General features: G+C 36.2%; 2 protein-coding genes across 12 annotated transcripts in view; both read right to left on the bottom strand.

Annotated features, from left to right (window-relative positions):
- JAKMIP1 (janus kinase and microtubule interacting protein 1) overlaps positions 1–25,118 on the bottom strand; it is a 157,925-nt gene that overhangs the window by 37,373 nt on the left and 95,434 nt on the right. For all 11 annotated transcript variants that reach the window (XR_008577083.1, XR_008577081.1, XR_008577084.1 and 8 more), the window contains 9 exons: positions 24,273–24,482; positions 23,473–23,592; positions 21,008–21,154; positions 20,185–20,325; positions 16,916–16,975; positions 8,209–8,337; positions 6,792–6,920; positions 4,111–4,194; positions 292–354 (listed from right to left, as the gene is read on the bottom strand). Coding sequence is in view for 6 of the 11 variants with exons in the window: in XM_054825246.1 (XP_054681221.1) it covers positions 292–354; positions 4,111–4,194; positions 6,792–6,920; positions 8,209–8,337; positions 16,916–16,975; positions 20,185–20,325; positions 21,008–21,154; positions 23,473–23,592; positions 24,273–24,482 (1,083 nt within the window). In the remaining 5 variants the exon portion in view is untranslated. The remainder of the gene's footprint in view (positions 1–291; positions 355–4,110; positions 4,195–6,791; positions 6,921–8,208; positions 8,338–16,915; positions 16,976–20,184; positions 20,326–21,007; positions 21,155–23,472; positions 23,593–24,272; positions 24,483–25,118) is intronic.
- On the bottom strand, positions 12,700–13,610 carry LOC129206293 (uncharacterized). The gene has a single exon (XM_054825249.1). It carries the CDS (start codon positions 13,105–13,107, stop codon positions 12,910–12,912), a length of 198 nt encoding a protein of 65 aa, XP_054681224.1. The 5' UTR covers positions 13,108–13,610; the 3' UTR covers positions 12,700–12,909.

Below are 25,118 nucleotides of genomic sequence, written 5' to 3'. Positions count from 1 at the left end.
ATTTTAGATTGTATTTTGTTGGACATCAGAAACATCCGCCAGCTTGGGTTCTACTGTTGGCTACACAACATGGAATTCCACAATAAAGAGCAGCTTCCATTCCCAAAGAGTTCAAAAGCATATTGGTACTTTAATCAGAGACTTTTATCCAAATTTCTGTTTCTAGAGAGAAATAATGTAAACAATTTTCATGTTGATGTTCCAGTACTTAGTACATTCATTTCCTTTTACCATTCCTTTTATGATGAAGAGCAGTAATTGTGAAAATATTCCCAGATTCTGAACACGTACCTTCTCTAGCAACTCCTGATTTGTTCTGATTAACAGCTGCTTTTCTTCCACCCATTTTGAATCCTATGAGGAAGAGGAGAATTCAAATATTAAAATTACATATAATTTTGTTACACAAGACGAGTAATCACAATAACGAGAAGATTTCAGGCATCATTGTACATTCAAGTATAAAAATGGTCACACATCAAAAAATAAAGCTTCCATAAATGTTTCAAGGATAAATGGCATTTTAAGCTACAGAGAAAATAAAAGTTCCTTTCTTTTCCTGAAGCTGAGTCTCTTGTTTCCTAATATATTCCAGCTAAGCATATACTTTAAAATCTTTACATATAGCAATTGTGGGTGAACACAGTTATATGATACTTTATGTCATTTTGAAAACATTTATTTACTTAGCTTAACTCAAAACTATTTCTTTCCATTGCAAAGAGTTGGGAACTTTCTTGCAAAATCATCCCATTTTGAGTGATGTAATGCAAATCCCAATGGAGAAAGGGAAGAAAAACATTTAATTATCCCAAATGACTGAAAATAAGCTTCAGTGGTACGCAGTTAATTGCCTTCTGCTAAGAGTGTGAGAATCAGATTAATACACAGTGTGATAAGGAATTCAAGGCTATGGAGCAAGAGAAGTGATAGAAGATATTCTATACTCCATTTGAAAACTGTATTTCCACTTGATCACTTGTTTCAAAGCTGATCTTTGCTTTTAGGTTTTTCCATAGCTTCAAAGCGCCTCATCAAATATCTCTTTAAAGATTTAAGTTCCAAAAACTCACTGCCAGAGCTGGACATTCAGATTTAATGGATTATAACAGCCAAACTCACTCTGTTCTCCCTGTATGTACATAACCTAGCTCATACTGCTCTAATAAGTTTAATAAAAGAATATCCAACACCTAATATGCCATACTAACTCCAGATCAAATTATTCTCTAGCTAAAAAGGACAACTTATTAAAAACCTAGATGTCTTCAGGAAAGCATTAAGGCTGATGATACCTTCTTTGTCAAGAAGGTATTTGCACATTGATGCTACATGAGAAATTAACAAAATCTGGATATCCCAGCCCATTAACTAGCCTTGAAATGTCAGCCAAAAAAAAAAATCTAAAACATTATGATATAATATTTACTCCAATTATAATTTTTAAAAAGTTTAAAGTTATTTTTTCTACCTACTGTCCACTACAGTTTCATATTCTACTGTTCTTTCTGCTTTTCCTACTCATATACAAGAATGTGCAACGCATTTTAACTTTCATGCAGTAAACAAGCTTTTCAGGGTTATGATGTTAAAAGTATCATACTAAGGATGACATGCTAAAATTAGTACTGAAAATGCATGAAATCTGTCAAGAATTTCTTAAATGAAAGAAATGTTGAAAATAAAATCCAATGTGTAGTTTAACATTTAACTAGCATTTTACTAAGGTCAAGGAACGAACAAAGAGCTGCACTCACAGGCTTAGGGTGGACACCCCAATGCATGTATGTGGTAATAGGCAGGTTCAACAGTTACATCAGACCTGCAGGTTCAACTACTCCAGTTCACACAAGTAGAAAAAAATGGATTAATTTGCCCTATTGATAATTAACTTTTGTGTCTTTCTTGATGCATTTAGTTCAGCTCGACTTTCTGAGTAAACCGTAACTCCCGTGGAATTGTATTCATCTACACAGCAGGTCACTGAGAGAGCTAAGCATTCAAAAAACAAAAATCCATCTGGCGTATTATATACTCCAATATTTTGAGATTTATTATTTACTACTATTAATGTTTTAGAATTTCTTCCCCTAATATTATGTTTCTTATTCACGCACCTCAATGTAAATTGCAGAAATGGATTATTAGTCCATATTACATCTAGGGGAATTCTGACAGATCGACTTGAGAGATTAACAAGAGCCACTGACACTTACTTTGAAATTACACATAAATTGTTATAAATCAAGCTTGAAATCATTTTTTAACAATAACACTCTAATCTCCTGCTCTGAATTTGACTTCAGAAAAATTGTGAAGATCTTAGCTACTTCTGTTTCCTAAGCTGTAAAGACTAAAAATTCCTGGGATAATACACAAGGATCGTTTTGATTCATCGTTTCCTTTTCAAAAGCACTACAGGAACTGGTTCCCCAAATGGACATTTCACAACTATTATTAATCATCATCACTACCATGACCATCTAAATGACAAAGTAGTAATAATTTTAAAAAAATAATCACATAGTGCACAAAGAACTCAGTTTATCATCACGACCATTTATTTTGTTGAATGTAAACACTAACAGGTCAGAACTGAGCGGGTGCTAGAGCTCCTGGGAAGACACTGTCACCACTGCTGTGGAAAGCTAATGCTCAGCGTACAAACTGGCCCACCAGAGACAATATCATATTGCTCCTTGTCACGCCCCTGTTGGCCTTCTCAGGATTACTAAGAGATACAAGGTTGAAAATGTGGTTATGAATCTCAAAGTAATAACTAATTAAATTCCGATTTCCAGGCATACCTTTTTGACATACCATTCTGGACACAAAAGTCACAGATGTCATTTCTTACATGCGTATCCATCTTCATTTATCGTATTTACATACACAGTACTTACATTTTACACTGTAATAGTCAACTATTTTGTTAATGTTTTCAATCACACAGCAATTCGCCCACAACAACTTTATCATCACCACACTAAAACGTCAGCAGTAGATCCTCAAGAGGTCTTCAATTCCATTTATTCTTCCAAAAGCTCAGTAAGCCATCATTTCTAGATTGATAACGTATTCTCTACTTTTAGTAATATTTTATTTACATGGAATTTACTAAGAAAGTTGCAGTTTGCGTGGAAGGTAGCGTAAACAATTTTTATCCTTAATTTGAATACGGTTCCAAAACCTTTGCATTTATACAGAATCTTACAGAAAGTTTTCTTACAAAGAATAAACCATAAAAATAGTAATTAACTTGGCATTATTCATAGGTTGCTTTTATTCAATACTACAGGATCATTAGTCTTTAAAATCTATGGATAGCTATATCTTATTTTATTACCATATGTTACCTACAATCTTAAAATTGTTATTTCAAACAAAGTGTAAAATGACTTCTCCCCAATTTTCTCAGTGTGTTCTAGCAGTTATGCAACTGAATATCTTTTGAATGTGCTCTCGTAACTCTTAATCAGCCTTCCTGAAGATCCTAGACATTATTAAATATGCATCAGTAGCCACATCGTCAAATCATTTACAAGATCCACGGAAGCATAAGGCCTAATTTTACTCTGTGTGATGGTATGAGAATCTGAAAGCAGTTGGGTCCTCCAAGAATTTAAGCCCAAGAGAGTAACACCACAAGTGGCTTCCAGTAACCAGACACACTCAGTGGTTCATTTCTCTAGCCAAAGCGTGTGTGGAAGTGATTTGGGTTTTGAATTTTTCTATGCTACACACCAAAAATATTCTCCAGTACAAATATAGAATACTTATTTTATTGGAATTTATAGCAAATATGTACAAAATGGAAAACAGGAGAAAGGCCTTCACCAAATGACAACGGGAACAGAATTTAAAATGCATGTACATGCCGTTATTTTGATATTATGCTTTAGTGTTAGTATTATGTGTTAGAAAATGAATCTTTAATGGCATTTTCTTAGCCTATACAGTACTTCCCTTTATTTAAGTAATGTATTGCTGGAGTAGAAATTAAGCTGCATCAGTCACACTAACACACCAGCAAGCAATGAAGATGGCAAGGGCACCACTGCATGCAAGGGAGAAAATGATGTGGTAGAGAACATTAAGAGAACCTTTTACCTGTCCTTTCTCGATTAGAGCTTTCTCCAGGTCCTCAATTTTTGCCTGACACCTGAGAAGATCAGCTTGCAGTTGTTCACGAGTCTGGGGAGAAAAAAGTATCAAAAAGTGTGTGTATAGGCATGCACATCCAGGTAGACAGGTAGCATTAATTGCACACAGAATCAAAGTAAAGACCCTTTCTACCCATTTATGGGCTTTTTCATTAAAAGAATTGCTTTTGTGTTTACATTACAAAACATTTAAAGCCATCATTTTAACAGCGTTTTTCCCTTCTAGTCAAAAAAGATGGTTTCATTGCATATTCAGTGACAAAGCTCTTCCCAGCGGAGGAAAAAAAAATTAGAAACTGAAAGAACTCTAAACAGCTATTCATAAGCTTTAGTAATTCAAGGCAATTGGGGAAAAAAGGGGCAAGAGAGAAAGAAAATTACAATAAGCACTGAAAAAGGCCTATAGGTAAACAAAATTTATTGACCCAAAATAATTTCTATATCCCATAAACAGCATACAGTCAGTCAGCTTTCCTCATTCTACATGACTATTACACTACAGTAGGTATTACCCCAAGTCCAGTGATGCCCTAAAAGAGACTGGGTCATACAAGGTCCTAAACGAAAAGGATATAAACGAAAGGATATCTCTGGAGACCTTCAGTCACTGAGGCTCCTTGAGTAAGTACTTTTCCCTCCCTATTTCAGCCACTCTTTCACCCAAGCAATTCAAAAATTCCTACAGGGATTTCCTTCTGCATCTTTGGGTCCTTCTTGTTTACCTTAAGCCTCATCTAAAAGCAACAGGAAATGTTCATCCCACCAGGACATCAGGCCCTACAAACCCAAACATGCAAAAAGCTATCTTCCGACTCACTCAAAAGATGGATTTGCGTGGATGTGACAAAAGAGACCAAAATGCCATTAGAAAGAAAGAGCAACAATTCCAAAGTGTACTAAAGGGACAATTTGCAAATGCCTGCAAAATAAAATAAAAAAGCTATTATAGAAATATTCAAACCAGGGTCTCCCTTCCCATGAAGGCAAAGGAACTATATAATAGTATCTCATAACTGTCAAATACACGGGTGCCTCTGAAAACTTACTTTAATACTAGATGTAATTATGCCCCCCGGCCCAATTCTAGCTTGAGAAGTGATCTACAAAGTTCTTATTGCTTTCCTTGGCTAAATGTCCTACTTAAAAAGAGAGTGTCAAATGTGACTAGGCTTGTGTAAGATGCTGAGAACTCTAACAAATAAAGCTATACAGCAATTATTCTGCTATTATAAGAACTGTATTTCACAGGGAAAAAAGTTAAGGTTGGGTAAGAGCCACTTCAAAGAACCTTGAAAAAAAAATTTTTAAATGATACATTCTAAAGTAAACCCTGAATCTTCTAAATTGTGGCTCTGGGGATAATATACTAACACTTTTAACTGTAAATAACTCCAGCTAATGTCAAACAGCCTACATTCTTCTGTAACTTTTATCTGGAGAGCTTTGCTTATTAACACAGAGAAGTTCTGCTCCCACAAGCATACTGTTTCTATACCTGAGAATATTCGGTAAGCGGATTTTAAAATGCCTGCCATAGAAAATGATGTGGACTAAGTAGTGCAAGTGTATGCCTAATGACCATCAGCAATCTAGCAATATGGAATATTTTGTTAATTGTTCTAAGCACTGGAACCATTAAGCCAGTGGCAGCTCCTGCCTTTGGGATAAATCGAGTTCATCCCCACCAGTAATTTTTAAACCACATTAAAATCTGTGTCTTTCTGCATTATTAGCAACAGGTTTCAGTGGCACAATACAATGAAGGCCGCATGTAGCAAGGCAGTAATATGTAATAATTCACAATATTCAACATGTTTCTCCATTTGGGGGGAGGAAGTAGGTCAAGGGATTTTTTAATGCATAAACACTGTTTAGAATCACAGTGTCATCGAGGTTGGAAGGGACCACCTGTCCAACTCGTGTGCTCTAAGCAGGGGGGCACCTAGAGCAGGTTGCTGAAGACCTTGTCCAGTGCGGTTCTGAATATCTCCAGGGATGAATACACCACCAGGGTGGGGGTGGAAGGGTAAATGAAAATAGTAGACATACTGTCTCACACCTCAAATATCTACGGTACAGAGACTGCTGTGAGGATAAAAAAAACCATTTCTTTCACAGCAAGTAAACAATCATACATGCTGACCTAGTAGGAACAAGTTAGCTATGTACTTTTTAGTGGAAGAATACTCTCAAACTGAGATTATTAAAACCAAATTTTGATTTCATATATTCAACAAAACACTTGAAGAAAAACTTCCTTTGTCAGATTTGGGTCAAATTTTTAATATACTCATAAAGTACCTAAGTACTTATAACAACCTATTCTCTGATTCATTTTAAATCCATCACGTTGCTATCCAAATTGCAGGTTCAGTTGGGATGTCATTCTCAATAACACTGTCTTACTACTGAAATCTTTAATATATTATGCATGCTGGAGTAAAGGATAATGATATCTTTGTTCTGATCACACCAGATGAATCTAAATTGTAACCTTACTGATAATATTCTCAAAACCACAGTGCTTTGCTTTTCAATCACCTACAAAGATATCTCCTGCTATTCCAAGTTTTTTCAGCTTTTTCAATGATATCAGAGTTAAAAGAAATTTCAGTTAAAACAAATTACCCTTGCTTCTCTCTCTGCATCCAGGGTTCCACCAACTTGTTCTTGAAGCAACGCATATGCTCTTTGCAAAGCTTGATACTCTCTTGTTAGCTGGCAGAACCTTAGTTCAGCTTCTTCTTTAGGTGTGCTCTTAATGAAGAGGGGAAAAATAGTTTTGTATAAATATACAGACGGGTTTCTTTATATAGACAGATGGATTCACAAATACAACAAGTAACATAACTTGTACCAAGTCTCAAAGATTAATAAAGATTTTAAAAACTAAACCAAGTGAAAACGCAAGGGTGGGTGATTTGACGATGATGCAGAAATGCAGAGATCAGTAACTGTGTCTACCTTACAATTTCAGGGCAGTATAAGTTACCATATAAGGCAGTAATGTATAGAAATGGGACGAAACTGACTGGGGACAGCTGAGAGTGAACAGTTGTATGCACCACTGGGTTCAGTAACTCCAGAGCCACAGGGGCTTCAGAAGGGGTTCCGTTCTACTGGTCATGCAGTCCATCACTCCTTCCTTACTCTTTTTCTCTGCAATGCCAGGGTTAGGGTTAGGGTAAAGCCTTTTACCAGCACAAGGACACCAACACAGAATTTGTATTTCACAAGCCATAAGACGGTTTTTTAATTATTTTTACATGTAGTACTTTTAATGTCTTAATTTTCTTTGAATTGTGAGCAACTGACATCGACACTTTCAAGGTCTTTCCTATAATGCTGAGTGCAGGAAAGGTCCTTCTCTTTAATTAATTTTTGCTCCAGGAATTTGAGCTCCAAGGAAAAGAGATTATAATATTATTAGATATTAAACTTAGAAAAATAGGAAGCTTCTTGTGACTGCGGAGTATTAGGCACAAGTTAGTGAACAGGAAAGAAAGAGGGAAAACAGCATCTAATTCATGCTTCGTTCTCAGCCCTGCAATCTTTTAAAGTAGGCCAGCTGCACTGTATATCGCAGAGCTGAGACAAAACATGTCAGTGGGTATTTACTACCTATGATCATTTAAGCCTTAATGAATTGCAAAAGCTTCTCCAAGTAGTGTAAGTACAGGAAGAAAATTCTGGTTGTATCAAAACAGTCAAATAAATTATAAGGTTGAAATGCAAACTATTGTCTAGTAACTATTGACTTTTGGCAAAGCGACATGCCTATTCATTTTCTTTTGACTAATAAGAAAGGGTTTGAGAAAAACAATTTTATATCTCAGCCCAATATCTGCCAAATCTGTCAGGCAGAATATTATCTTATTAATTCTATTTCAATGACTGTGTATGTGTTACTGGACTTGAAACAAAACAAAGCAATTCTCTGCCAAATCTTTCATAGTTCCTGTAGCAGAACAGCTGAAAAAAAAGAGTGCATTTATACTCCATATCAATTTTTATGGAACTTAAGAACAAATCAGCTACTACTTACATCTTCCAAATCTTCTTCTGGTGTTGCTGGTGTTCTGTCTGTTTTATCTGTGTTATATGAAGTTATAGATGATGTTTCTGAATCAACAGATTCTTCATCAAATCCAAAAAATGTCTCCACAACATGCCTCTGAAAAGTTAGTTTTTTCTTAGTCACTAGCAAAACGGTTGGAAAACCCCAATGACCCAGTTAGCAGCAGCCAAGGTCTTCTCTGACCATTATTTTAGTATTCAGGAAGAAAGAAGGTTCCATTGTAAACTCTTGTTCTCTTGATTAAATAATCTACTTTTTCAACATCATTTGTGTAAGAACCGCCAAGAACTGAACTGCACAAAGCACTGGTTACTTGCCAATAGAATAATGCTTTAGCAAAAGTATAAAAGCTAATTACCAAAATCATAGGGATCCTACAAGATTCACAGTAGAGGAATACAGTATCTATTCAGAAGAAAGTAACCCGGTACAATGTAACATAAAAGATGTGGAACCAAAAGGGGAAAAAATATTCCAAAGAACAATGTGGAACAAATTTCATCATTCATACTAATTTTAAAAATGAGGAAAAAAAAATACTATCTATTTTGAAAATTCCTACTTAAAAGTATAAATTGCTGCTTTCCGTTTATTTTTTTCAATACCATCATTCTGAAGTTTTTCAAAAGTTTGCTCCGATATTATGACTAACCACAAAAACTATGCTTAGGGAAAACCAGTATTTCAAGGCAAATTTAAAAAATTTTACACGATGTCATCAATTAAGTGCAGCTTACAAAAAACTAGAGAAAATGAGTAGCCAATGGAAGTGAATAGTACAGTATTCATTATGAAAAATGTGATGTTTTATACAAAACATCACAACTGCGATAATTCTTTCATCATTTTAAAAGCCTCCTTTTCATCAGTTTCCTAACATATGCTTAGAAAGCAGCAAATTTCCATAGAAAATTCTGCTGATGAGTTTTTAAATAGAAAATAAAAAATTGCTTGAACATTTAACTAGAAAAACAATTTTTCAAGTATTTTTCCTTCCAAAATAACAATAACAAAAGTTAACTGCTATTATTCAATAGAAAGCCTGAATTTTTACACCATACAAGTGTTCTAATAATCCAATACATATTCAGAGAAGCAGGAAAATTAAGGAAGGGGGAAAAAAAAAAGGGTGTTGCTGGAAAAACGGAGTCAGATTATGAAACATTGTAGACAGGGAGGCTAGTGGAGAGAGGTGGTTCCAAGAAGATGAAGAAAAATCTGTCGATCCATCTCTCTATTTTTTGGCACTGCTTGATGCTGAATCACAGATCCTGATGTCACAGTTTGTTTTGGTGGGGTTTTTTTTGGTTTTTTGTTGTTTTTTTTTTTAAATCAGAAAAACCAAACCACAGTTTGTATGTGAGAAGATAATAGCCCTGTTCATTAAAAAAGCCTGAAGGATGAAAAAATTATCATTCGCTATCAATTCAGAACATCAGACATCTTGCATCTCAGCAAAGCCAAAGGGGCTGAGTGAAATTGTGACACATCAATTTCATTCAAGATACTGAAAGGTTTTATTTTCACTATAATGCTCTATCTCACGATGAATTCCAAATATTTACCTTTCCCTGCAGTCTTCTAGACTTATCTAACTTTACACATTCTTCCAGTAGGTCTACAAAGTACTGTCCACTTTCTCACAAAGCCCCATAATGCTTGATACATTCATTTGGCTCAGCACAGCTCTCATCGACAGCCAAAATACTCTATCTTCATTTAAGTGGTCCCATAAAATCAAGCTCGTAGGTGTGACTTGGTGCCTACGTGCATGACACCGTGCACTCCATTTACACTCTGCAGCCCTGGTTACCGTGGTCCACCAGGTCACGGTCTCATCACTCAAACTAAAGCACTGCATAATTGTTTCCCAGTGCACCTAATCCCACTCAAACTACTGAAGACAGCTTCAAGGCCCTGTTCTGAATCACTTAATTGCTTCACTAAAGATGAGCCCGTCAAATAACAACTTAAAAATTTCATTCAGACTGTGTTTTTAAATTAACTGGTTCTACCAAAATCTCCTTCCCCAACCGCCACCTTTTCCAAATAGACTATGCTTATCCATATGCATACAGATAAATAAAATGCAGCACAGAAGGCAAAGAACTTCTGAATAATCTTTAGAAATAACCTTCCTTTTGCAAGCTACTAGACCATTATTTAGTGTATTCACAAGACAATAAAAGATCGCAGTTATACTACTAAAACCCTGTAAAGACATGTTACTCTCTTCTCAGTTGTTGAGGTAGCACTGTGATCCTTTCACCAGGCAGAGCTATGTCTAAAATGCTTAAGACAAACACTTCCCTGAGATAATTTAATCCTTTCCTCCAGCATTCACACGCTACATCAGTTTGTTCATCGTTCTGTCCTACTTAACAAAACAAAGGACACTGAGAACAGGTTTAAGCACTAGTCTAGAAATGAAGACTTATCCAGAAAGCTAATGTGTTCTCTCACACTCGAATTTCAAACATTTCAGACTCCTCTCCTATAAGCACAAAGGTTTACCACAAAAACTGAGGTGTAATTAGTCCTTGGGAGATGGCCCATCCAGCATTTCTCCCACACTGAATACTGGTTGCAGCCTACAATCGTCTAAACAGTAATACTGCAACTAAATATCCAGAGTTGAAAATAGGGTTAAAGAAATGGTGCTACCTTCAAGTTGTAAGGAAGACAAATTCACAATTTGGGTTGCCAGATCAACTCATCAGGAAGAACTTTCAGACTCCAAACCGATAAGCAGACACAGTTTCATGAAGATGAAGGTAGATTATATGGAGGTAAAGAAAACGATGGCAGGTAAACAAAAACCAAGAGACTTTCATGAAAACTGCATCCTCATTTTTCAGTGTGGATACTTTTTACTCAAAGATGCTGAGAGTAAACCCAAAACAAAGCAGACTCTTGTGCCAATACTTTTATTTCCTTCTCTCCTGCCCATACCAGCTTGTCTCTTGATGGGGCTCAGAACAACTAACCTGTGCTTTGGAGGAGCCTAGCCAAGGACAAGCAACTCAGAGGACTGAAGAACAGCTGACCCTGCTCATGCCTCCAGCTTCAAGGATGCTCAAAAATGACAAACGCGCTTGAGCAAAGCTCAACCAAAACCCGCAATAAAGCACAGGCTTGAGGCCTGACAAAATAAATAAGAGTCAAGTCTTGACTTAGAAAAGGCTGGTAGAAGGAACTTCTAAAACAGAGGACAAAACTCTAATTTATTATCATATATATGGCACAGAAAACACAGTACCACGAAGCTCAGCAGCAGTTTAGTTAAAACTTACAATAAGACTTATACCTACAGAGTTTTTTGCTATACCTCAAACTACAGCCGCTTTGTAGTTAACTCGGCTCAGGTATCTTCCTTTAGCCCTGCATGCACACGCCCCCGCGCACTGTTTCAAGGAGTGAAAACCAACAGTAAAACAACAGTGGGTTTGATTTTACACAAATGTTTACAGGTTTGAGAAGATACGTAAAGCAATGCCATTATTTTGACAAACGATACTAGCTGGATTTAAACATTTCACTAGTAGCAAAAGTAGGGGAAAATATTTGCATATATTAATAAATCACTTGAATATTAGATGGGAGGGAATTATGCAAGAAAATTAGTATTTCCCATCACACTAAAAAACCCCAACACTTCAAGTAGAGTTAATAATCAAAACCTATTAAATACTCCACAGACTGCCTATAATATTTAGAGTTACGAGTGAACCAATTATTTGTATTTAATGACTCCTTCCTCTTTAGAGGAGCTGTACATTTATCATTTTGTGGGGCAAATACTTCCCATAGAAACAGAGATAAGGTATTTAACCATTGTATGTTAATTGCAGATGTATGAATTGCTTCATGACATAATTACAAAATAGCTGGTTTTATTGTCGACCATCTAGTATCTGAAGCAACTACCTACAAGAAGTGATTCACAGCAAGCCCAGAACAAATTAACTGGTAAGGGAACAGCTATAGAGACAAAAAACAAAAAAAAAAAAAGGAAAAAAGATTCATGCAAAGTTTGTTGATAAACACTGTAATAAATAATAAGGCATAAATAAATACACCAATTCCAAGGGAGACTCCACATATAGCTCAAAAGCTGAATCACAATGTTTTTTGAAAAGTATATACAAACATGTACAATACTCACTGTATTTTTGTAACTATACGCTATTTTCATTCAAGTTTCATTTAAAACTTTTCTTCAAAATGGGAACATTCTCAATTAACAACTTAAAGATTCTTTTATATTGATTTGTACATTTATTACTTCTAAGTCATAACTTTATAACTGAGAAAATAGTCATGTAAATTGCTGAAAAATTCTGATTAAAATTCTAATTTCCACTGACTACTGCCACGGATTTAATAGCAAGTATTTTTCATGTGGATTTATATCAATGTTTTCACATAATTTTAAAGTAAAATTATGCATTAGGTCTTTATAACTCAAGTATTAATCCTTCTGATGAAGTATGGTGCTCAGTAAACATCAAAGTTTAGAATGTTATAAATCAATAATGACACATAGACCATATTATATGCAAATTTCAATATACCCTCATATTTTTAATGGTTTGGATTAGATCTACTTACATATAAATAATCTGATTTCTCTGCTGCTAAAGTAGTTTCCCTTTACATCTAAATATCTCATTTTCGAGTACTTAATCTAACATGATGAAAATGATCCAGGATGAATTTCCTTGTAATGCAATCAGATGAGCTAATCAGTAACTTCTTACCTTCATGTTTATATGTCATTTCTTGGCAGCCAGAAAAATACAGGCACACCAAAGCACAGAGGCAGATAAAAAAAGAAAAATATAAAACAAGAAATATGAACTCCATCACACCAGTGTGCAGGCTTTCCACTATCACAAATACAATTTATTTATTAAAAAGTTTAAATAAAGAAACAAATCCATACAGTCCTGCAGTTTCCAAAAAAAAAATCAGGCAATTACGCCTTATTTTCAAATGGATGGACTCCATCAATCACAGAATCACTGTAACTCCATTCTACGTGTCAAAAATTAAAAAAACCTCCAAAACACTGTTTCCAGAGTTTCCTGGTTGTTTCACTACCAAAATTGGAAGGGGGAAAAAAAAAAAAGAGAAAAAACACACCTGGAAAAAAGCATGTTTTAAAGAGCAAAAGAAGATTCACCCCTGCTACATATTTTTCCTAACAAGTCCATTAGCATGTTAATGTAAAAAAACCAAAACCGAAAAGAAAAAAAACAACAAAAAAAACCCAAACAAAAAACCACCCCACCTCTATCAGCTTCGGCTGCTTTGCTTCACAGAAAACTATCCTACAGTACCTGACTATCGAGTCAATATAGGACTGCCGTAAGCACCCTGCAGCCCCCGAGACTACAGAGCCCTACACCCCCGCGCTGCTCCTGTCCTCAGGGAACCCGAGCCGGTTGCCAGGGCTGTTCTATGGACTCCTATGCCCCTGCGTAATTAAAAGAGTGCTCAAAGCTACACTAGCAACAGTAACCTAGTGCACCTACAGAGCTCCAGAAATAACACAAACATCCAATTAAAACAAACAAACAAAATCTTTGGTATTTTCAAAAGCTTCTCAGCTGAACTGATGTTATTTAGACCCCATCGGACTACAAAGGCTGCTAGACTACAGCCTAACAGATCCTTCACACAAGCTGTCTTAAAGATGGAGAAAGGCATGCCATGGATTCTGTTCCAGCTAACAGGAATCACTGTCAGGAAAATACTCACGTTAGAAAAACACAGCCACTGTCTAGTGAGAGTACCTTGAAAATTAAGGAATCAGGAGTGTAAAAGTACCCGTTTAGGACAAGCTGCAACAGGAGACAAGTGAAAGTCTTCACGCTGTGCACCAAGTTCCTGCTTATTAGAACAAAAAAAGGAATCTTTCTATATCTTCTAGTCTATTATCTGACCACATTCATGAAACCTAACTCTCATCTGCTATTTCCTTTTTCACTTTGTCAAGTGAAGTGGGATACAGCTGAAAATAGATCCAACTCCAACAGCCAAACTTGGTAATTCACTGCGTTGATGCTAATTACACTATTAACAAATTTAGGAAAGCAAAGCTAAAGATTTACGTCAGTAATTTCTCCTTCTGAGTGGTTGGTTAGGACAGATACACCCATAATTTCTTCTAATATTATATAAAGGTTATCATCTGTATGATATAAAAATCTTGCATGGATCATAGATGGAAATACACTAGCACTGTACATGTCTACACACAAAACAACTCATCTTAGACTGCCTTTATAGTCCATGGGGAGAGATAAGCAATTTTAGGACAAAACTCATATGACCTGTTTAGGTATCTCCTTCCAGAGGAGAATAATCACCACTTAATGTTACCACTTTGTCCAGAGTGAGATGCCCATCTCTCACCTCCATGAATGAGCTCTACCGTTTTCATCTGGATTCCTGAGACAGGCTATAAAAACAGAGAGGATGAAGACGGTACAGTCCCAACAGCTCATCTGGATAAGCAGCCATAGATTGCCTAAATAAAAAAACCTGCTGGAAAACTGTGGGGAAACACAGCTTCCTTTGAAGATTTTGATCCTCACCGGACCACACAGGTAACCTTGAAGGAAAACAGCCTGTGTGCCAGGACTGGCTTTCTACAAGCAAGCATCAGAAGTGTTTAAACTCTAACTCAACACTGCATATACGTATGAACAGCCTACAGGTTTATACAATGACAGGTAATAGGGCACTAATAAATACATTACTGATTACTTCTTTCGTTCCTTAAGGAATTAGCTCATTTAGAAACTGTATATAGTTATATAATAACTAGTATAGTATATATAATCCCATTCACTCTGCTCTCACAACTTTCTCTCTCTTTTTCACTTGTTTTTGTTTTATAGTCCTGCTTTTCTTTTGAGGCGATAGCATCACACAGAATTTCAAATGGCCAATTTCATACGGGCACCGAAGAGCTAACGGACAGGGGATGGAATAACTAACGGGAGTTATGGCTGCTACTGATTTATTTGTTCTTTCTGGTGTATCTATCATACCACAAATAAGAAGCAAACCCTACTAACTCTGCTGCTCATATGCACATAATTCTTGACGTAATCTCTGCAGAAGTCCCCCCATTATGGTATTCCCACCGCATGAAGAATAGCACAGCCACAGTGTTTTTAATGGTATCACACACATTTTCTCCAACCCTCATGTTGTTTAGCTCTTGCTTTGGTTAATAAGGAAAAGAAGAAGAAAATACCACAAAACCAGCAGCTTGCTCAGGAGAAAACACGTAAAAGGAAAGGGTAAAGACTCTAGGTCAGATGAAGTTCTATTAACACGGAACATTTTTAAGATATAAATGAATAATTACAGAAGTTTTCAGCCTATAGAAATTAGCATCACTAGTTAAAACCTCCTAAAAAATTAAACTAGTTGTATTTCATTAGGAACTTTACAATTTAGCAAAAGATCTTACACAATTAATTTAAAATCAGATAAGGGTTAATAATTAGAGAAGACTATAAAAATTACAGCATTAGTTATATATATACATTTAATTTTATGTCCTGTTTTTAAACTTGCTCTCAGCACACAAACTTCTAGGTATACTACACCAAGAAAAAGTGCTTCAGGGTTACTGTAAATATATTTGGCATCTATCAGGCTTCCATTACATAACGGAAAGATGTATGCAAGATTTATCATTACTTCTGAATTTTTCTTTCTTCATATGTAAGAGACACATTATTATTCTAAGCATAATTTGAAGACATGACTGCTGAAACAGAGAATCCCAAAGGATAAATCTTTCAGAATACAGGTATTACAGACTGCAGAGCAATAAAGAAGCACCACCTGTAGGTCACCAAGAATATACTACGCAGAACACACTAACAAGCACCCATTTAGGACAGAATGTATCTTAAGCTACTATATAGATGATAAGCATCTCTCCACTCTTCACTTCTGCTTTTTTCTCTTATCCCACTCTCCTCCCCTCACACATTCCAGACTGCTAATGTTCAACTTCACAAAAAAACCATTATTCATCAAAATTAATTACTTTAAGCATGTGTTACAATAAATAATAAAGGTATGCTCTGAAGCAAAACTTTTCTGTTTCTACAATCTAAATTTTCCTCTTGTACTTTGCATTCGAGAGCAAAATACTTATTAGAGAAAAACAGTCAGAATCTTCTTACTATTTATATCACATACAGAAATATCATTTCAATAACATCCCTAGCATGAGCTAAAGTTTTTAATTGCGATTAAGCAGTAACTTGGTACGAGTAGTTTAAAGAGTGCATTTTCTTTAAAAGGACTGAGCATTTGTCCTTTGACATGGTAATTGTTTCACGTCCTTGTATCATTTAGACCTCAAGCTACTTGAATACTTATGCCATAATGGCTAAAAGTGTAGTTACATTGTTTATTTAAAACAAAACCCAAAAAACAACACCACTTGTGTGCAGTACAAAACTTGCAGCTCCTGAATTATCTTAAGTTAGTAATCACTCACTAGAAAAAAACAGGAGAATTATATGAAAATTTACCAAACCTTACCATGAGTTTAAGTAGAGCTCTCCTTTCAGGCCGTATTTGAAACAAGCACCGTTCACAACAAGCAAATTGCATGGAAAACCAAAAGTTTGCTCACCTTTGGTGGCTTCAGACTTTTCCTCCTCTGTTTTTTAGATCGTAATAATCGTTCCCTTTCCTAGAAGGAAAGAGAACATTTTGGTATGGGTTTCTTTTAAAATATGTATTTAGATATGTCTAGCACAAACAAATATCATTCAATTTTTCTTAATGCCTACGGTAAAGCTAACTCAAAGACAATGTCTTTTGTCCTTCTGAATAACGCCGTGTTGGTACAACATCACGCTGTACTGCGGCTTTATCCCTTTAGCAAATGAACCTTCAGCCATGTACTCTACACACTTGACAGGAAGCTGGCCAGAAAAGGCTTTGTTAAGTACTGGGCACAGATTTCTGACAGCTCTTTTGACACTTTTACCAAGAAGCTCACTACGGAAACAGACTTTGCATTCTCACTCCAGCGTTCAACCATCCTGAAGAAGCAGGTTGGTAGCCAAAAGTGAGTCCAGTCTTAGTAATGACAAATCGTTATATCAGGCATACTCTGATATACAACCATGCATATGCAGATACAGCGTTACACGTGACTTATCCTTGTAGAGTGAAAGGCTCAAATCCAAAGGCACTCTCACTTAGTCTGTGTCAACTTAGTGTCTTTTTATCTACCGTGACCTTGGAACAAGATCATAATTAACTGTATCATAATATGAGGAGGTTGTAACTGGAAAAATGCAGGGTTTATGAACATTCAAGAATACTGCCTTGAATTCCAAAGGAGAAGAGGAGAAAGAAAAGGTAAAAAATGCAAAAGAGAGGACAAGCAAAAAAACAACACAGGAAGCAGGTGATCTGTCTCCTTGCCTTTTTCCTGATTCTTTCCTAAGCTCTGCATTTTTGTTTGCAACATCTCTTTTGTTTTGTAAAAGAACGATAGCAGTTCCAAGGGCTTCTCTAGCAGTTATTGCTCGCTGCATGCTATTATTCTAGTCAGAGTTACTTGCTTTACATTCAGTTCAGAAACTGGACAAATAGGAAGCTCCCAGTGGAAATCACAATAAAAATATTCATCTTTATCAGCACATTGTTCCAAGAACAAAGTTTTGGAAAATACGAAATAATTCAGAAGAGTACAATAAATTACATAGCACCTTTAATACATGTGATTTTCAGAATAAGGAAAAGTAATGATTGTCAAGGTAGAATGCAGCAGGTATTTCAAGCTGCAGAATAAATAATAAATTTAGCTCAAGCTGAAAACACAAAGTTGAATTTTAGACAGTGTTGAAGAATAATGCTTCCTCCTCAGGTACCTCGTTAAGGCACAGTCCCTGCTTTAACCTGGGTCTCCTGCATCCCAAGTAGGCACCCAAACAGTTGGAGAAACTGGCTAGTCTTCTCACTCTGTCTTCCCTTTCCTCTCACTTCAGTGCAGAATGAACAAACACTCTGAAAATCCCCAACTCCTTCCTGTTTCTAATCTTATGTGTAAGAAGACTGCTTAATTTACCGTCTTTATAATACATCAAGCTACCAGAACAATAGTAAAGCCAATTAAAAAACACCATCTGCTGAATCACTAGCATCTTTTGCAATCGTCTGAGTTTATCTTGACAGCTTTCCTTTCAAGAACTGACCATTGCTGTGGGAGAACTCCAGTTTATATGGCTTCAACAGCACCAGATACCCTACAAACGACAATACTAATCAATTCAGACAGCCCTATTGCCTAAGACTATCATTCTTATTTCTGTGTATCATATTGGTCTCAGCTGGAGGTAAACTGATGGCTTTTGTATTAATCAGGTATGTGACATGTGGGTCATTCTTGACAGTTATGATACATTTGTATTCTGTAGACGTGTGGTTTGACCCAGAAAAAACAGCCAAAAAGCACAACGGAAGCGCAGAGTTCCACTGCATTCATATCAAAGGCAAAGCATCAATTAGTTTGTACTGCCAACCAAAGCAGTATCCTAGTTATCAATTTAACTTATTTCTGACAGTGAAAAAGTATCTGTAAACAGAAACAAAGCAAAAATGAAACCATATTTTAAAATATTTATTTATTTTACTTTCACACTAAACACAAGTAAATACTAGTTGACCAAAGTAAGGATACAATATATTTCTTCAGATTACTGGCTGAGACAGTAAAAAGACAGTCCTTTCATACCCACTTTACACTGAAATATGTGAGGTTATATCTGCCATATTCTGAGAATTTAATATCATGTCATAGTCCCTGCCTGTACAGTTGTATTTGGAAGGTAAAGCAGCATTGCTCTGCGAATCAGACCCTGCATCACAGGGTCTGAGCAACATCTACTGCTTGTAACACTGTGACACTGGAGAACGCATGCAGACATCAATCTTTGGCACTGGTTACAGAGACATCCTGTGTCAGAATCTCAGGGGAACTGCCAAGAATAGAGATAATGTTCCAGACAGAGCAACAACACAACTTTTTGTTTTATCTTTTTGGATCTTCTATTTTTATTGTTAATGTTGTATCTAATAGTTTCCTTTCTTATTTAGACAAAATTATCTTAAATTAATTTTATCAGTTTGTAGCAGTCATTAGTGCCATTTGAGATGCCCTAGAATAGTCTGCATGAGTTCCAGATGCTGCTCCAGAAAGGCAGGGGTGTCTCAGAGATGATACATCATTTCTGCCAGCACCAGAAGACTGAACCATACGTTGCACTAAATAGCACTAGACAACTCTAACACAACTCAGAAGAGTCCTGGCCAAACAGTGCAAACATCTATGAGCATCATCTTAAGTGGTCTTCACAGTCAGAGGGTAGCAGCTGTGCAATTCTGATCTTAAACTATGCTGCTCCCTTTGTTTGGATGAATCGTGTATTTCTCTCCATTTGTTATAAAGGCACCTAATGTGGCCAGCTCAGAGACGCTTAGGTGAAACGAATGCCATCCTGCACGCTCCTGTCTTTTAGGAGAACTTCTAGATGAGGGGAGTGGTTGGGTTTGCACCAGGGTCTACATCCAACACGTTTCAGTCATTAAGTTTTGAAACGTGTCCTTTCCTCCCAGTTCCTCGGTTGTTGACAGCCAATTTTGTGAGGTGGACGGACTGATGCGCTTCTTTTCACAGGCAGCTCGGAATAGGCAAATATTTTATAATACAGAGATTCATACACATTCCAAAGAAATTCGTTCACTACCTGAGAAATAACAAGAACCTTTCAATGCCAAAGAACTAGCTCTGTATCACTACAACAACTGATGTTAAAATATTGCTCTCAAATTTTAGCTTGCCTATAGATGTGTGTGCATGCACGTGTGTATACCAGTCATAAGCATTACCACTGTGAGATCATCAATAACATGCTGCTGTTCTTTGACTTGCAGTCTAAGGAATTCAATTTCTTGTTCCTCCCGTGTGCTGCTGAGATCATTCAAAGATGTGTGCCTCTTCAGTGCTGGTTGTGCAGATAACTTCTCTTTCTGCGAAAATTAAAATGAAATTAAAAAAAATAAACATAAAGAACGTTTTAACATTTCTTGCTGGAACAGGAGGAAAATTCTCATGTGTGATGTAGTAATTAAGAATTCTTTGGACTCATCAGTGCATACTCCACTACAACATAAGGACTCTTTCAAAAAAAAAAAAAAAACCCCCAACAAAAAACCCCCAACAAAAAACAAAACCAGCACCACAAAATCAAAACCAAACAAACCCCCACGCAAAACACATTCTGTACACTTCAGTGTTAATATCTCACATAAGATATTTTAAAACAGAATCAAAGAAGATAGTCTGGGACAAAATTAGCAGACAAGTGAACTCAATGATTTAACACAGTAGAGCCTTTGGCACATGCACTCAAATTCAGTTCTGACTTCTAATCATACAAGCGGCATTTATTAAAGCTGATTTTTAGTCATACAGTTTTATAGCCTCCAAACGCATTTTATCTATCGGTGATCCCTTCCCTTAATCAGCATGAATCGATACACCACAAAGCACATGCCACTCTGAATTTAGAGTATGAATATTCAGTTGCACCGTCTGAATTTAAGCCTCTGAAAAGTCTGTATTAGAGTAAAAGCCTCACAAGCATTTCCACCTCAAAAGTAACTGTGTGCAATGTGTTCTTACATCATGATGTCAGAGTTGGTTACTTACCAATTCTACATTTTCCCTTGATAGATTTTTTATTTTCTCTTCCATTCTCTGGATACATTGCAACATATCATCATTTTTTTTGCTCATCCTCTTATTTTTTTCTACCAATGGCTTCAGCTGACTTTCTGTCTCCCGAGAACGTTTCAGCTGCAAATGACAAAGGAACAAAGCTAGCTGTGCTTTAGTTTATACTTGTAGGAAAGAAGAAATACATGTGTTTTCACTTGCCTTCTTCCTTTGTTCAGCAAGTTTAGTTCTTTTGTTAAGTGGCATCTGACAAAGACTGCTGCTGAACTAAGAACTACAGGAGTCCAAAGAAATAAGAAACAGCATTTCTGTACAGTCTACAAAACCACTCGATCTACTCACTGGATTTTGCTGTTGGAAAACACTTATGATGATCCACAAAAGTGATTTCTTGATAAGCTAATCTCATGGTATATAAGCTTCTTGTGAGCAACTAGGTCTCTAAGGTAGTTGTTTTCACTATCCCTTAGTAGCAGTAAACTCTTCCTACTCTACTTTAAAAACCCTATACCTAATCTGTAATTAGAGCAATGAGAAAGTCAGCCAGAGGGCACAGATTCAATCTCAGCATTCTGCTGACATTTTCAAGCTGCTCAATTTTGTTCCTGTGGTTTTATGATGTTAGACAATTATGTGAGGCAAATTACTGCCCTTTCTTGCATTTATGTGTATTCAATATTTCAGTCTTTTTATGTCATTAATCCTTGAGCTGTTTTGTTTGTAAAAAAAATAAATAATAAAAATCTATTTTCCAATCTAAAGTTTTCCAATTTACTGAGTTTTAACTGGAAATGAGAAAAAGATAATCTTTCTCCTGAGATAATTTCACTGAGTATTTGTTTTTCTGTTTCAATCTCAGGAGAAAATTATTTTTTTCACAGTGCTTAATCATACAAGCTTACTGAGATTACTGGTTTTATGTAATATTGTCTCACAATATGACAAAACCTTCTCCATATCTTTTCCAAAATGTATTTCTTATGCCTCTAGGTCAAGTATCAAGAAGAGCACTTGACTGAGTCATACATGCCCTCCACCTAGAGGGACACTGCAGGATACATGGTGCAGTACTTCAGTATCCTTCAAGGATGTTTTGCATTACTTATGTCCACCAAAAGGATTAGGAGGCTGAATTATCTTGTCTTTACATAATGCAATCTTGAAAAAAGGCAACATGTTCTTGAGAGCATAGAGTAGAGAAAAGCAATTGTAGCAGTAAAAATGGGGGGGGGGGAAAAACCCCAAATCAACAAACACTCAACACCTAGGCAAAGTAGGGACAATGGCAAACTATACCCAGGCTAAAATACATGTTGTTCTTACCCCAAAACACTTAAATTGTTAATGAGGAATCAATTTTGTCATATGAAAGGGCTGTTTAGACTATGCAGCTATTTAAAGAGGAAAATTTTAAATAAAAAGGCACAATTGTGTTCTCAATTCATCCAATTTTAGCCTAGCATTGTTCAATTGACTTCACTAATCTAGATTCTGCCAAGATGTTGAACAAGAAAATTTCAGAAGTTATCCCTTCTGATAATCATTGAGATGTCATAACTAAATTAAGTCCTTTTATCATAAACCAAAGCCTTCATATGTCAATATAAAGAGCTAAGTCTGACAAAGCAAGAAGGAAGATGTCTATGCTTCACTTTATCTACAGGACACATGGCAAGAGTGCCCTCCCCTTCTGCCCTGACCATACACAAAGCTTTATTTTAGAATCAGATATATAGGTTGCATGAGGAAAATTTCCATCTGATTAGAAAGAAAAAAATCTTTTTTTCTGCCACTAGAAATAGGGCACTATAAGCGGACACGTGTAAAAATTCTTACTGTTAAAACTCATCTCCCACTGCAGTCAATGGGAGTTTTACAGTTAACCTCAGTGAAAGCAATTAGGTAGCAATGCAGGCTACTAAAAATCATTCTTAAAATTCTTATCATATCCTTTCTTTTGTAAGTTATCACTCTCCTAGGATAATTTCACCTACTTCAGAGATTTCCCTTGAGAAATGGCAAACTTTTCATCTCCAGCACAAGAAAGCTTTTTTAAACTCCTAGCTAGCATAAGCATGTCACAAAACCAATGTCAAATTTCAAAAAGATTAATGCAGTAATTTAAGTGTATAGATTATGCATGTTTTACACAACATCATTACACAGTGCCACAGGCAAGCTTCTCGTCAATTTGATTACAATAATCCCAAAATCAATTTATAAAGTTTTATTTTTCTGTAACAAAAGAGATTCCATCCATGTCTTTTATGGTCACAAAGTGAATTTCTATAGAAATCTCTGTTGTATATAGATACAATTGACTGAGGCCAACCAAGACTAATTTGTAAGTTATTTATAACCCTGACTTTCCAACATTAAATCTTTTACCATAAAGATGCCCTCCCAGTCACCATCTGTGTTATTACTAATTAATTTACCAGTTCATTTCTTTCATCTGCTAAGAGAGTATTTCTGTCTTCCAGCTTCCTTATTACAGCATTCAGTTCAGCGATTTTTAACTGAAATCTCCGCACATCTCGTTCATCCAAATGCTGCTCCTTTATATCAAAAATATATAGATACATAAAATTACCTTTAAGAATATTTTAATATCCATAGATATAATATCATGGTTTAGCAAGTGGATTGCGTAAATTTAGAATAGACTCTTTACATCAATGTCTGGAAAACTTATTACCTGAAACACTGAACAATAGCATCCTGTGAAAATGCTATGTGATATATTCCATGAAAAGTGTCTACTTGTGAAATGTATGTAAAGGTTTAACAATTTTTTAAAAAGCTACATAAATAATATTTCACCTGCTACCGGTTACGTCTCACCAGATTTCTTACTATCAGTTAAAAGTGAAAAAATCTAGTCCATAGGGGACGGATTAAAATCACATGGCACAGTTCATGAAGAGTACAGTGTCTATTTGCCATTAGTTAAAATAATTCCTAAACTTATGAAAATAATAGCTAAGACAATAATGAGGTTCACAGCTGAAGTTCACAAGGTAAATTTTAAAGTTCTGTATCCACATATTTTTCAACATCCTTTGAAATTCAAGAGATCTGAGGAGTTACCAAATCACCCGTGAAACAGCATAGTTCAGTGCAGGGCCATTGCCCATGAATTCGTCCTTCTACTATTTTAAAAGTAGCCAAAAAACCAATGTGAACACCCAGGCACAATTATTCCGTGTTGAACGTTTGAAGAAAACAATTTTCTTACCGGGCTTCCCATCAGTTCGGTGATATCCCCCACGCCCGCAGGAAGCTCTCTCTTAGGACTACTGTGGTATCGTTCTGCCTCCTTCACCTGGACAAGCTGCTCATCCAGAGCTTCTTTCTGAAGGAGCAGTTTCTGCGTATGGCCTGCCTGGACACCGAGGTCTTTCTCCAGAGCCAGAATCACTCTGTCTTTGCCTTTTATCTCGTCCATCTGGAAAGAAATAAAGCAAGGAGGAAGTTTCTGTAACATCTCCGAGTGTTCACTGCATGCAGATCCACAAACTTGCAAAAAACAAAGTTCTGTTTCTCTCAGAATTACACCAGCAGCCAAACTGTGGTTGCTAAAAAGAAGATTTATCTCCTGTGAAGCCTTTTCGCCTTCCCTTAAAAAAGTTTCAGCCTTCACTTGATCATGAGTTTGCTCAGCGCAGTCTCAACTCAGAAGACAAACAAAAATAGATACAGGCATACACTGAAACAGAATACATCGCTGCTGAAATCATCCGCTTCATCTGAGGATACACACTTCTATTAGCAGAGGCAAAAACCTCCCTTCACCGTGCTTCAGAGAAGAGACGCAGGACTAGTGCAAGATAAGGCAAACGCACCCTTTAAAACTCACCTGGGCTTTGTTTTAAAGCTTGAGCCAAACACATTTGCCCCATGTTGTCTCTCTCTTTATTAGTGAAAATCACACGTGGTGAATCTCTTCACAGACATTTAAAAATTAGTACTATACACACACACACTTAAAATCTTTAAACATACCTACGTATTTTATGTGCCCTTGCTATAAGATTCAAATGAGGACTAGTCTGTGCATAGAAGGAAAAAAAAGTAAATGTAG

The sequence above is a fragment of the Grus americana genome, chromosome 4 (assembly GCF_028858705.1).
Source record: "Grus americana isolate bGruAme1 chromosome 4, bGruAme1.mat, whole genome shotgun sequence".
Taxonomy (NCBI): domain Eukaryota; kingdom Metazoa; phylum Chordata; class Aves; order Gruiformes; family Gruidae; genus Grus; species Grus americana.
The sequence above is the reverse complement of the archived record's forward strand: the minus strand, read 5'-3'. Positions and strand labels throughout refer to the sequence as shown.